This window comes from Eublepharis macularius, chromosome 6, assembly GCF_028583425.1.
Source record: "Eublepharis macularius isolate TG4126 chromosome 6, MPM_Emac_v1.0, whole genome shotgun sequence".
In the NCBI taxonomy this organism is placed as follows: domain Eukaryota; kingdom Metazoa; phylum Chordata; class Lepidosauria; order Squamata; family Eublepharidae; genus Eublepharis; species Eublepharis macularius.
The window spans coordinates 77,747,293-77,760,559 of record NC_072795.1 but is presented as its reverse complement, the minus strand read 5'-3'; the positions used below and the strand labels follow the sequence as shown (position 1 = coordinate 77,760,559).

Here is a 13,267-nt window from a genome sequence, read left to right as displayed (position 1 = left end):
TATAAAATTAAAACTAAAGGATCTCGATTACAGCAGTACTCTCCAGAGAGCCAGGCGTACATGTTCGGGCTTATCCCTGGGACTTTCACCCCCAGAGGCTATTCCATCTTATTGCTATTCTTTAAAGATTCCAGCTCAACGCAGAGCCTTCACATTGGCTAGACTTAACTCCTTCCCCTCTAAAGTGCTTTCTGGTCGTTTCTCTGGACTCCCTTATTCTGAACGAGTTTGTGACTGTGGACAAGGAAAGTTAGAGACCTTGGATCATATAATAGTTTTTTGCCCTAAGTGGAGTAAGGAAAGAGAGAGAGTTATTATTCCTATTATGTTAAAAGAAAAGCTTCCCTTCCTTCCTTGGGCAATCTCAGTGCTACTGTCTGATAACTTTCCTGACAATCAAACCTCTGCTATAGTGGCTTCCTTTTTAGCCACGGTGATAAAGAAACAAAATCTTCATGAGCTTAGATAGTTTAAAGTGATAATGACGAGTTATGTCTGTGTGAATTGGGTCTGTTCAAGTGTACAGTTCATATTTTGTTGGTGTTTGTATGGCTTATGGCTTCGGCCGGAAAAGCAATAAATAAACAATAAACAATTATTATTATTATTATAGTAGCATAAAAAGGAAAAATCCCATGAAGACACAGAATAAGAAAAATATCAAAGGTTTTTAGGAAACAGTGGAAGATGGCATAAGCACAGCATAAAAACAATGAGACAGCTGGTATTCCCAGCAAGGGCAGGAACGGTGGGTACTGCCGGCGGCCCCCTGCCTGGTGGGCATGGGGAGGTGGCAACGAGCCACCTCCCCTCAGGGGGTGGGGGGTCTGGCCACTTGCCGGCAGCACCCCCCCCATGTGCCCGCCCTCCAGGCCAAAGTGGAGCGCACTGGTATTTCCAGCAAGGGCAGGAACGGTGGGTACTGCTGGTGGCCGCTGGGCCTGGTGGGCACGGGGAGGCGGCGATGAGCCACCTCCCCTCAGGGGGCAGGGGGTATGGCTACTCGCTGGTGGCACCCCCCATGTGCTCGCCTGCCAGGCCAAAGAGGAGCTCACTGGTATTCCTGGCATGGGAGGGAGAGGACATGTCATTCGGACGGGGGCCTGATCCCCCAGCAACCGCAGGTCCTCACCTGAGGGTCCCACTGAAGAACAGTGCTGCAGCAGCCGACAGTACCCACCTTCCTGCCTTGCCAGAAAGGATGGGAGGGAGAGGACATGCCATCATGAGGAGGGGGAGGGGGAAGATCCCTCAGCAACCACAGGTCCTCACTTGAGGGTCCCACTGAGGAACAGCGCGGCAGCAGCCAACAGTACCCACCTTCCTGCCTTGCCGGAAAGGATGGGAGGGAGAGAACATGTCATGTGGGGGGTAAGTGGGAACATCCCCCTGCAACCGCCTGGCCTCACAGGAGCACGTGTTTATTCCCGGCGAGGGCCGGAGGGCGGGTGATATCCCCTCTCTTTCTATTTCAATCTCTATCTGTTTCTACATACAGTTCTCCAACCATATACCATTCTCTAACTGTTAACATACATTCTCTAATATATGTACATACAATCTAGTGTATTTTTCATTATACTTATACATTCTGTAATGTTTGTCTCTTTCTCTGATATTGATTTTCAATCCTTTGTGATATTGATTTTCAATCCTTTTCTCCATGGATGTGGCATGTTCTGTTCGATTCTGTATCTCCTTGATGCATTCGCATTCTATTTCTACTTCTAGAACGGTTGATATCTGTGTACCCCTTTCTATCTGTTTCTCTGTTTCTCCCTCTCACTGTCTACTTTCTATCTCTCTCTGTTTCTTCCTATGTGTTTCCACCACTATCTATCTGAATCTATATCTTTCTATGTATATCTGCCCCTTCCTATTTCTTTCTATTTGGAGGGGGAGTGGGAAGATCCCCCAGCAGCCGCGGGTCCTCACCCGAGGGTCCCACTGAGGAGTGATACGGCGGCAGCCAACAGTATCCACCTTCCTACCTTGCCGGAAAGTATGGGAGGGAGAGGACCTATCATTTGGGGGGTAAGTGGGAAGATCTCCTTGTAACCGTCTGGCCTCACAGAAGCGTGCAGTTATTCCCGGCGCAGGCTGGAAGGAGGGTGATGTCCCCTCTCTTTCTATTTCAATCTCTATCATTTTCTACATTCAATTCTCCCAATATATACCACTCTCTCACTGTTAACAGATATTCTCTAATATATGTACATATATTCAATTGTGTTGTTCATTCAACTTATACATTCTGAAACGTTTGTCTCTTTCTCTATTTTTGATTTTCAAACCTTTTCTCCATGGATGTGTCGTGTTCTGTTTGATTCTATATCTCTTTGTTGAATTTGCATTTTGTTTCTAGTTCTAGAACAGTTGACATCTGTGTGTCCCTTTCTATCTATTTCTCTGTATCTCCCTCTCACTGTCTATTTGCAACTGTCTCTCTGTCTCTGTTTCTTCCTATGTGATTCCACCACTATTTATCTGAATCTATCCCTTTCTACTTATATATCTGCCCATTATTATTTCTTTCCATCTCTAGCTGTCTTTCCCCCCCTCTTTCTATAACCATATTGTTTTCTGCATTCCTTTCTCTGTCTTCATCTATATGAACGCTCGTGTGTCCATCTTTTTCAAATGGTTTTGTTTTTGTTTTTCAACACATCTTTCTATCTGTCTCTCTGTCTTGTTCTGTCCAACATGTGGTGGGGGAGCAGCAAGATCCCACAGCAATCGTGGGTCCTAACCCAGGTGTCTCACTGAGAAACAGTGTGGCAACAGCCAATAGTACCCACCTTCCTACCTTGCTGGAAAGGATGGGAGTTGCGGGACACATTCCCACCCAGCTGAAAGGGGTCCAGTCAGTCCCGTTGAGAGTGGAGCCGCCACACTGTACAACTGACTGTATCCCTATATGGTACAATCAGCTGCGTGATCACAACTGAGCTGTGTAACCAAGGAGGGAGCAGTAGCAGGATAGTCCCTCATGAAGCAGTGGCTGACATGACCCGCCGTCCTGCCTTTGCGGAAAGTAGGGGATGGGCAGCACAGGAGACATTGCTTGGATGGGTCAGAGTGGTTCCTGAGAGGGGGAGATGGAAATGGGACAGCAGCAGCAGCAGCTGACATCGGCCACCTTCCTGCCTTTGTGGGAAGGACATGAGTCGAGGGACCCATTCCCCCCTGCTCAGAGGGCTCAGCATTTGAGATGGAGAGGGGCACCGTGTGGCTTAACTACATGTGCAACAGTTCCTGAGCTGTTGTGCAAGTGGCCAAAGGAGGCTGCCTCCAGCATCACCCACTTTCCTGCCTTCGCAGAAGGGAGGTGTCATGATGATCTGGCTGTGCCAGGAAGGCATATCAAAGTCCCAGAAGCCTGTTAGCAGTGGGACTGGACCTGGCTAAACCTGACCTAAACGTACCAGCCCTCATTCGAGATACCCACAGGACTCGACGGGAAAGTGGCGTGGCAACGGCATGGAGAACCAAGGGGTGAAATGTGTTAGTAGCCTGCGGAAGCCCACACACTCCACGCTGGATAGGGGAAAGCCATGTAGGGCAATCGTCTCTGCCAAGACGCGAAGGCCCGCCTCCTGAGCCATCAGCCTCAACATTCTAAGCAGCACTGTCCCAGACCCCGAGGGGACAACTTCCATGAGCGTGGCCTGCTGGTACACTCTGCTCCCACCAGCGTCACCCTCAGGGCAAAGTGATCCTCCCACTAACCCCCCCCTCACAAGAGCTGGTCACCCCCTTTCTTCCCCCAATGGATGTTTCACTGGGTGAGGAGGGAGACAGGCTCGGGTGGAGCTTCTTCAGGTGCTGAGTCAGGGCCATCGAAGACAGGTGCTTCGGGTTTTTGCCCCTGCACACCAGGACACCACAGGCACGGCACCACACCACATGGGGGTCATCAGGAAGGGCCTGAAAGTGCCTCCATATGGAGGCGTTGAAACATCGACCGCTAACTGTCCCAGGGGAAGGAGGATGAACGGTTACAGGCTGCGCTGCGGAGCTGGCCACGGACAATGGGGTGAGGGGTGGACTGCAGGCGGGGAAATCACCGAGAGTTTGGGATGGGGATGAGAGGGATATTTTATAACACACATACTATTCCTCCAGGGATCCATTACCCACCCCCTCCTCAAAATGTTGAGAGAGATTCTCTCCCCCTGCAGAAAGACCTCTTTGGCCTCCTTCACAGCACCCACAGGTGAATTGGGAGGAGTGGGAGGACTCTCTGCTGCCCCCGATCCACACCCAATACTGCTTTCCACAAATGAACTAGGAGGACTGCCATCGCACTTCACCCCACAACCACCCTTGGCGGCCAACACAACAGGAAGACTTATTGTGCCACCAAACTAGAATTAAGGAGGACAGGAAAGGAGATGACTCTGTGTGCCCTCTGCCGCGGTGCCCACTGAGCTTGGCCCCAGGGCCTGGCAGCAGCCCTGGAGAGAGCCCTAGTCCAGCACACCAAGATGCCTGACCACCAGATCAGGCACTGGTAATAATACTGTGAGCCCTCAGCCGAGGTGCCCACTGAGCTTGTCCCCAGAGCCAGGCAGCAGCCCTGGCACCAGAGGGAGGGAGGGACTAGAACCCTAGCCCACCACTCCCACAGACCTGTCCAGATCAGGCACTAATAATACTGTGTGAGCCCTCAGCTGAGGTGCCCAGTGAGCTTGGCCCCAGCGCCTAGCAGCAGCACTGAAACCAGAGGCTGGGGCCCAGCACACCAAGGTGCTTGGACAGAACAGGCACAGAGAGTAATAATAATAATAGTAATAATAAGAAAAAGAATGAAAATGATAATGATTGTGATCATAATAATAATCATTTGGTGAGCCCTCAGCCAAGGCGCCCACTGAGCTTGGCCGCAGGGCCTGGCAGCAGCCCTGGCACCAGAGGGAGGGAGGGACTAGAGCCCTAGCCCACCACTCCCAGAGGTCTGTCCAGATCAGTCACTAGTAATAATACTGTGAGCCCTCATCCAAGGTGCCCAGTGAGCTTGGCCCCAGGGCCTGGCAGCAGCCCTGGAACCAGAGGAGATAGATCCCTATCCCCAAAATCCAAGCTTGATTATACTCTGTCTCTCTTCCCAAAGGCTAGCAAGTAGCTAGCAGCAGCTCTGTCGCACTCCACTGCTCACTGAAAGTGAAACTCAGCCTGGGAGCGTAGTGCTTTTTTATAAGCTGAGGTCCCATAGAGCAACGCAGGAGGTCTGTGTTTGGCCATCAGAGCTGCCTATCAGGTTTGCGGGGATGAGATTGGAGTGCCCGTGGCTACAGAACACCCCCCCCCCTCTCTCCCCTGGGTGTCTTCTCCCAACTTGTAACTGCTTTGCAGCTCCGTGGTTGGAAGGAAGATCTGCTGATCAAGGTAAGCTGGGCTTTGATTCGGGTTTCCAGGGCGACAGAAGGAGTGCAGACAGAGTTCAGGCATTCCCCCGGCTCTGTTTCCAGGAGAACTGATTGATGGCGCCTGACTGTCTGGCTTTCTGAACTGCGGCCAAATACACCGAACCAGGCTTCTTCCGAATGTTGGTTCGTTGGCCGTGGACAATCACTTACTGCCGGGTTGCGATCGCACGATCACCAATTTCGTGGGTTTTTGAAGTTCATAATGCTGTTCGTGCCCATCTCTAGTCACAAAGCCTCTGAAAGTAGGTTGCAGGCCAGCCCTCCTTAATGGCTGCCCCTTCCCTTTGCGTCACTCTGTCTCTCCTTCCTCGTCAGCTTTTCAAATTCTTGCTTCCTCCACCCTTTTCAACAATGTGTGTGTGTGTGGGGGGGTGTGGCAGCTGGCAACAAATAAGTCTCCAGGTATACTCATATTTACACATTTTCCCACGCGGAATAATATTTCTGTAGGAAAATTATTGTGTGTGAAGTATCTCCAATAAAAACTAACTTTGGTGCTTAATTTGAGACATGGCTTTGACCTATATTTAGAAACTAAGACCTGACCCTAGAAACAGTGTCATACATTAGTTGTTTTTTTCCCCCCTGCATATGCATGTTGATTGATACAGAATCAAGTAAAATGTATCTTGATGGTTACTAGAGTAAGTAATGGAGAAGAAGAATGCTACTTGCCTGGTGTAGGGATGTGCGTTTCGGCATTCAGAATGCCGAAAGAATGCCGAAACAAAAGTGTTTCGGCTTCTTTCGGGGAATGCCGAAACGTTTCGGGGAATGCCGAAACGTTTCGGGTAGCCGAAAGAAAAAAGCCGAAACGTTTCGGGATTCTTTCGGCTTTCTTTCGGCTTTTCAATGGGAAAATGCCTCCGTCTTCCCGGACGTCTGGGGGAGGCATTTTCCCACCGAATAAGCCCAAAATTGGTGGGGACCTTCCTCTAACCCTTCTCTAACAACTACCCAAGTTTCAGACAGATTGGACTTTGGGGGGCCATGTTATGGCCCCCCAAAGCAGGTCCCCCCATCCTCCCATAAGAAAGCGAAGGAGCAGCATATTGTTAGCATGCTGCTGCTCATCTTTCTTCATTATTTCCTATGGGGAAAAAATGAAGAGGCAGGCTTCCTTTGCCAGGGGTGGCATTTTGCATGCAAAATGCCCCCTCACCCTCAGGGGCCCTTCTCCCACCCCTCCTCCCACCCCCCACCAAGGCTCAGCCTGCTCCCACTTGGGGGGGCCATTTCATGGCCTCCCCAAGTAGGTGCTCTAATCTCTACCACTGACAGCTGGGGAAGGCTTGTCTTGCCAGGGGTGGCATTTTGCATGCAAAATGCCCCCCAGCCCTCTGGGGCCCTTCTCCCACCCTTCCTCCCACCCCCCACCAAGGCTCAGACTGCTCCCACTTGGGGGGGGCATTTCATGGCCTCCCCAAGTAGGTCCTCTCAGCCCCTAAAGTCCACCCCTTACAGCCCCACACAAACCCAATTCCCCCCCAGCTGCCACACACAGACTCAAATCCCCACATTAGCCCCTCACAGACCCAAATCCACCCCCACCTGCCCCACACCCATAACCCCAGGAACAGGCTGGCAAAGGCCAGCCCTCTCCCTTTGTTCCCTATGCTGGGAACTTCTAAACTCTCTTTCCCTGGGCAATTCTGCACAGCCCAGGGGTGCCACAATGGTGGGCACACTTCTGAGTGCCAGCTGGTCCCTGTGAAAGAGCACCTGAACCACAGACACCCTCCCTCAAATTCCCCCACCACCTACAGAGATGGCTGGCCAGCCAGCCCCATTGTTCCCTATGATGGGAACCAACTGCACAACAAAGAATAAAACAAGAACAACACAAAATAAAGTTTTAAAATTTTTTTTTCTCCCTTCCAAAGTACAAGTAGGCAAAGCATTATGACACTTTACACCAGCAGTCCCCCACACAGAAAAATTAAAACAAAACTCACTTAACATCAGAGAATCACAAAACACGATTCCTGTCAAAAACACTTTATTTCTTGAACAGCTTTAGGTTACACAGCAGGGGGGAACACCAAAGGGCATGGCAGCACTATCTTACACAAAAATAACACAACTCACTTAACATCAGAGAATCACAAAGCACAATTCCCGTCAAAAACACTTTATTTCTTGAACAGCTTTAGGCTACACAGCAGGGGGGGAACACCAAAGGGCATGGAAGCAGTATCTTACACAAAAATAACACAACTCACTTCACATTAAAGAATCACCCCAAAAAATTGCTGTCAAAAGCACTTTATTTCTGTAACTGCTTTAGGTTACACAGTAGGAAGGCACCACATAGCAGGAAAGCAGTGTACTACACAAAAATAACACAACTCACTTCACATCAGAGAATCACACAAATACAATTGCTGTCAAAAACGGTGAAGTGGGTTGTATTATTTTTTGTAGTACATTGCTATCATGCCCTGTTGTGCCCTCCTACTGTGTAACCTAAAGCTGTTCAAGAAATAAAGTGTTTTTGCCAGGAATTGTGTTTTTGTGATTCTCTGATGTTAAGTGAGTTGTGTTATTTTTGTGTAAGATAGTGCTGCCATGCCCTTTGGTGTTCCCCCCTGCTGTGTAACCTAAAGCTGTTCAAGAAATAAAGTGTTTTTGACAGGAATTGTGCTTTGTGATTCTCTGATGTTAAGTGAGTTGTGTTATTTTTGTGTAAGATAGTGCTGCCATGCCCTTTGGTGTTCCCCCCTGCTGTGTAACCTAAAGCTGTTCAAGAAATAAAGTGTTTTTGACAGGAATCGTGTTTTGTGATTCTCTGATGTTAAGTGAGTTTTGTTTTAATTTTTCTGTGTGGGGGACTGCTGGTGTAATGTGTCATAATGCTTTTCCTACTTGTACTTTGGAAGGGAGAAAATAATTTTTTTTAAACTTTATTTTGTGTTGTTCTTGTTTTATTCTTTGTTGTGCAGTTGGTTCCCATCATAGGGAACAATGGGGCTGGCTGGCCAGCCATCTCTGTAGGTGGTGGGGGAATTTGAGGGAGGGTGTCTGTGGTTCAGGTGCTCTTTCACAGGGACCAGCTGGCACTCAGAAGTGTGCCCACCATTGTGGCACCCCTGGGCTGTGCAGAATTGCCCAGGGAAAGAGAGTTTAGAAGTTCCCAGCATAGGGAACAAAGGGAGAGGGCTGGCCTTTGCCAGCCTGTTCCTGGGGTTATGGGTGTGGGGCAGGTGGGGGTGGATTTGGGTCTGTGAGGGGCTAATGTGGGGATTTGGGTCTGTGTGTGGCAGCTGGGGGGGAATTGGGTTTGTGTGGGGCTGTAAGGGGTGGACTTTAGGGGCTGAGAGGACCTACTTGGGGAGGCCATGAAATGGCCCCCCCAAGTGGGAGCAGTCTGAGCCTTGGTGGGGGGTGGGAGGAAGGGTGGGAGAAGGGCCCCAGAGGGCTGGGGGGCATTTTGCATGCAAAATGCCACCCCTGGCAAGACAAGCCTCCCTCAGCTGTCAGTGATAGAGATGAGAGCAGAGCACCTACTTGGGGAGGCCATGAAATGGCCCCCCCAAGTGGGAGCAGGCTGAGCCTTGGTGGGGGGTGGGAGGAGGGGTGGGAGAAGGGCCCCAGAGGGTTGGGGGGCATTTTGCATGCAAAATGCCACCCCTGGCAACACAAGCCTCCCCCAGCTGTCAGTGGTAGAGATTAGAGCACCTACTTGGGGAGGCCATGAAATGCCCCCCCCCAAGTGGGAGCAGGCTGAGCCTTGGTGGGGGGTGGGAGGAGGGGTGGGAGAAGGGCCCCTGAGGGTAAGGGGGCATTTTGCATGCAAAATGCCACCCCTGGCAAAGGAAGCCTGCTTCTTCATTTTTTCCCCATAGGAAATAATGAAGAAAGATGAGCAGCAGCATGCTAACAATATGCTGCTCCTTCGCTTTCTTATGGGAGGATGGGGGGACCTGCTTTGGGGGGCCATAACATGGCCCCCCAAAGTCCAATCTGTCTGAAACTTGGGTGGTTGTTAGAGAAGGGTTAGAGGAAGGTCCCCACCAATTATGGGCTTATTCGGTGGGAAAATGCCTCCTCCAGGTGTCCTGGAAGACGGAGGCATTTTCCCATAGAAAAAAGCCGAAAGAATGCCGAAATAATGCCGAAAGAATCCCGAAAGCCGAAAGCCGAAAGAGATTCTTGTTTCGGCTTTCGGCTTTAACGATAGAGAATCTTCTTTCGGCTTTCTACTTTCGGCTATAGCCGAAAATTTTTGGCTTGCACACCCCTAGCCTGGTGTTCATAGTAGGATGTAATATTTCTTGGTTCCTCAGAAACATACAGTTGGCCACTGTAGAAAATTAAATGCTGAACTAGATGGGTGCCAAGGTCATACTTCACCTAGGACATCAGAAAAACTTGGGCCAAACTTGGATGGGTCACTGTACTAAATAAATTTGGACTTCTGGGTCACCATATCCAAAAGTTTGGGAACCACTGCCATAGAACATAATGGCTATTTAAAATTTAAATAGAATAGAGACACTGACTCTGACTAATAGCTGTGGGCCACTGCCAGATTCCTTTCCCTCCATCTCTCCTCACTCCTGCTGTCTCTAGGGGAGAAATGATAGGAATGAAAAAATGGGCCCAAAATTCCAGAATCGACCTCCCTTCCACAATGCAATCCCAGACTAGTAAGGCCTTAGTTAGTAATTGGATGGGAGACCTCCGAAGAAGACCAGGGTTGCAGAGGTAGACAATGGCAAACCACTTCTGTTAGTCTCTTGCCATGAAAACCTCAGCAGTGGTCGCCATAAGTTAGTATGAGTTGAGGACACTCTCCACCACCAAGGACACTACCAAAAATTTAGGTTAATGGAATCAGTGCCCTCCCTGAAATCTGGATCTGAAACCAATATGATTTTTTTAAGAGTACCCCCTGAGAACAAATTTTTAGGGGTGTGCTCAATGATAATGCAAAACACACCATGTTGGGATACTTACAGTTTCTTCATGGACATGTAAGCTCCACTTTTGGCACCATCTGAGTCATTTGAACTAAGATTCTTTACTGGGTTGTTCTGTTCAGCAATAGTATGATCCAGCTATGAAAGCAAAACCACATACCTCTTACATACTGATGCATAAATTAAATATATCTATGATATTATATTAAATATAATATTCTATGATTCTATTATCCTTGCTCTGTTATCAAGGACATATCAAGAAAATCATGTTCCTGAGCACATTTCTATACATTAAGACACTTTCCCCTGATTAAAATTTATCTCAGCAAAGCAATTTTTAAAATTCATCTGACACCCTTATTGTTTCTTAATAATCAAATGCTTGGTTATACATAAATGTTGTTTAATTTCTGTACAAATCCTGGTAAAAGCTGAATGGAACCAGCAGTGTTGAATTTGGACATAAAGATGCTAACCCGCCATGAAGAATTTCAGACTTTTGAACATTGCCCCTTATCTCATTTACTGCACAGGGCTGTTGTGAAACTAAATCAAGGAACTCTTGAGCTAAGAGACTAAGACTATAGAAGACCTTTGCTGCTGGCATGTGGACCGTTGCTTTAATTGGTGCTATTTGATTATTGGGTCTTGGGAAGTGCATAATAATAATACGGAGGAATCATTTCGCTTTAGCCTGTGTAAAATAAGAGCCATCACCTCTTATTGACAGGTTATGGATAAGAAATAGTGGGTTCCTCCATCCAGTTTGTGAACATGGACATCATTCAAGGAGTTCACAAGGGCATATATCTAGACTACACACCTGTGTCTCACCATGCGTACTAACAACTGTTTAGTTTTGTGTTGGTATTCTAGTATTGTTGGTGTTAAGTTTTCTGATAGTCCAGTGTTTTATTATTGATTGCTAGCTAGCTAGAGGATTCCAAGTGTAGATGGAAAATTGGGGTTAAATTGAATAAATGATCAGACTACAACAGGGGAAGCTATGCCATGTAGCTTACCTCAGCCTGAATGCTTCTTGGAGAAGCATAATATGGATTCTCACTCTCTTCTTCCTCTTCCTTTTCAGACTTTCCTTTTGTCTGTTCTTCATATACACAATGATTACTTAGTAGGTATCTCTAAAATAAAGTGTAACATCATTATATATTGCTTAATATACTTTGAGAAGGTTCATAATGTATGATGTACAAGGTTCACTTTCTCCTTTACACAACTTCAAAAATAAAACACTTCAGCATTTGTGGCAGACCATACTTTGCTTTTTTGTCTAAACAACCAACTATGAGTTACATACTTTCCTCCAAAACAGGCTTCAAAACAGAATTAAACCAGAGTTTGGAATCCCAGTTTTTGACAAGGAGAACAAATTATAGTTTGTAATTTGGATGCACACAAAAAATTCAAACTGGTTTGCAGGAAAATCACATTTTGGGGCTAAGTACAGAAGTAGGAGTGAGTAAGAACATAAACTTGAGATTCTCAAGGCTTGCTCACTTAATGACAAAATATAGTTTGAACCATATCATCAGTGTATGATTGAACCAGGGGTTAAAAGCGTGTGAACATATAGATACTATGCATATGTCAGTGACATCCTAAGTAGAGTTACAGCCTAAGTCCACTGAAGTCAATGGAATTACAAGGGTGAAACTCTGCTGCAGATAGCACTGACTGACAGATTGAGGAGGCAGGACAGTATGGGGCAGTTATGTGTGATCCCACTGCCCAACCACTGAATAATTTTACTTGGACTGGAGCCATACATTGTTGGGATTTGCGCTAGCAATGGCCAATCCTGTCTTCTGAGGAAAAGTTGAATAACTGTGCATGAAGATATTGCCAATAGCTGAGATGTGAGAATGAGGCAGTGAGTGTTTCTATTAATCCAAGGATTGTATCCTGCTCTAATTTCTATACCCACCTGACGTGGTCCAATTTTTCTTGGAATCTCATAAATAGGGTTTTTTTCAGTGGGTTCTTGAGGACTAGGATCTGAATTCGGTCGTTTTTTGTCTACAAGAATTTCCTCAAGAAATTAAAACAGAACAATAATAGTTAGTCACTGTATGGCTCTTTTTCAAGCTGATTCATTACAATTACTGACTGTTCATGTTCTGTCTGATGAAAATCTGGATCTTAGATTGCAATTTCCCTTTAAAATGTTAGAAATATATATCTATTAAAAAGGATCATAGCTTTTAATGTTAATTCCTAAACAAAGTATTAAAATACATCATTTTAGCAGCAAGCCTCTTTGTGGAACTGCAGTCATCACAGATGGAGTACATTTGGGTCAAAATCAGAGTAATTTGTATGCAGTGAAGAAACAGGGCACAGTACTGATTGTCTGGCTGTCACATCAATTGCAAACACTTCATGGAGCAATTTTTCAACTGTAAAAAATTATTATTGTTTAAAATAAAGTAATAAACAACCATTTACATGGCTAAACTTGCGAGAGGTGGGTGAAAAGTCACAAGCTGACAACTTGCCTGAAGCAAGGAGGAGCAGAGGAAGCAATTATTAGTCATCATATAATGGGTGATTTTGCTTGCTGCCTATGATCCTAATAATACATGCTGTTACAGTTGTGTGAATAGAGCAACATCTGTATTTTCCAGCTTCAGTTTGTATGACTGGAAATCCAGCTTTGTTCTGAGAACGTGTTCATGTATACCAAACAGGAAAAGAGCATGTTGTCCTATCCATACAAGGTGATAACCATGCATATTAGAAAGATGGTGGTTAACAACACACTTCTATTATTTGAACCTGACCCAGACAAAATATGTGAAGGGTAGGATTAGCTCTACATGCCTGAGTCCTCCAGTTACATTTAAAAATAGGATTTCACACATTATAAATAATTATAAGACGTATAACAACAAC

General features: G+C 46.8%; 1 protein-coding gene across 3 annotated transcripts in view; it reads right to left on the bottom strand.

Moving 5' to 3' along the window:
* PLEKHS1 (pleckstrin homology domain containing S1) overlaps positions 1-13,267 on the bottom strand; it is a 64,618-nt gene that overhangs the window by 30,169 nt on the left and 21,182 nt on the right. For all 3 annotated transcript variants that reach the window (XM_054983986.1, XM_054983987.1, XM_054983988.1), the window contains 3 exons: positions 12,300-12,404; positions 11,377-11,496; positions 10,389-10,489 (listed from right to left, as the gene is read on the bottom strand). In XM_054983986.1, coding sequence (XP_054839961.1) covers positions 10,389-10,489; positions 11,377-11,496; positions 12,300-12,404 — 326 coding nt within the window. The remainder of the gene's footprint in view (positions 1-10,388; positions 10,490-11,376; positions 11,497-12,299; positions 12,405-13,267) is intronic.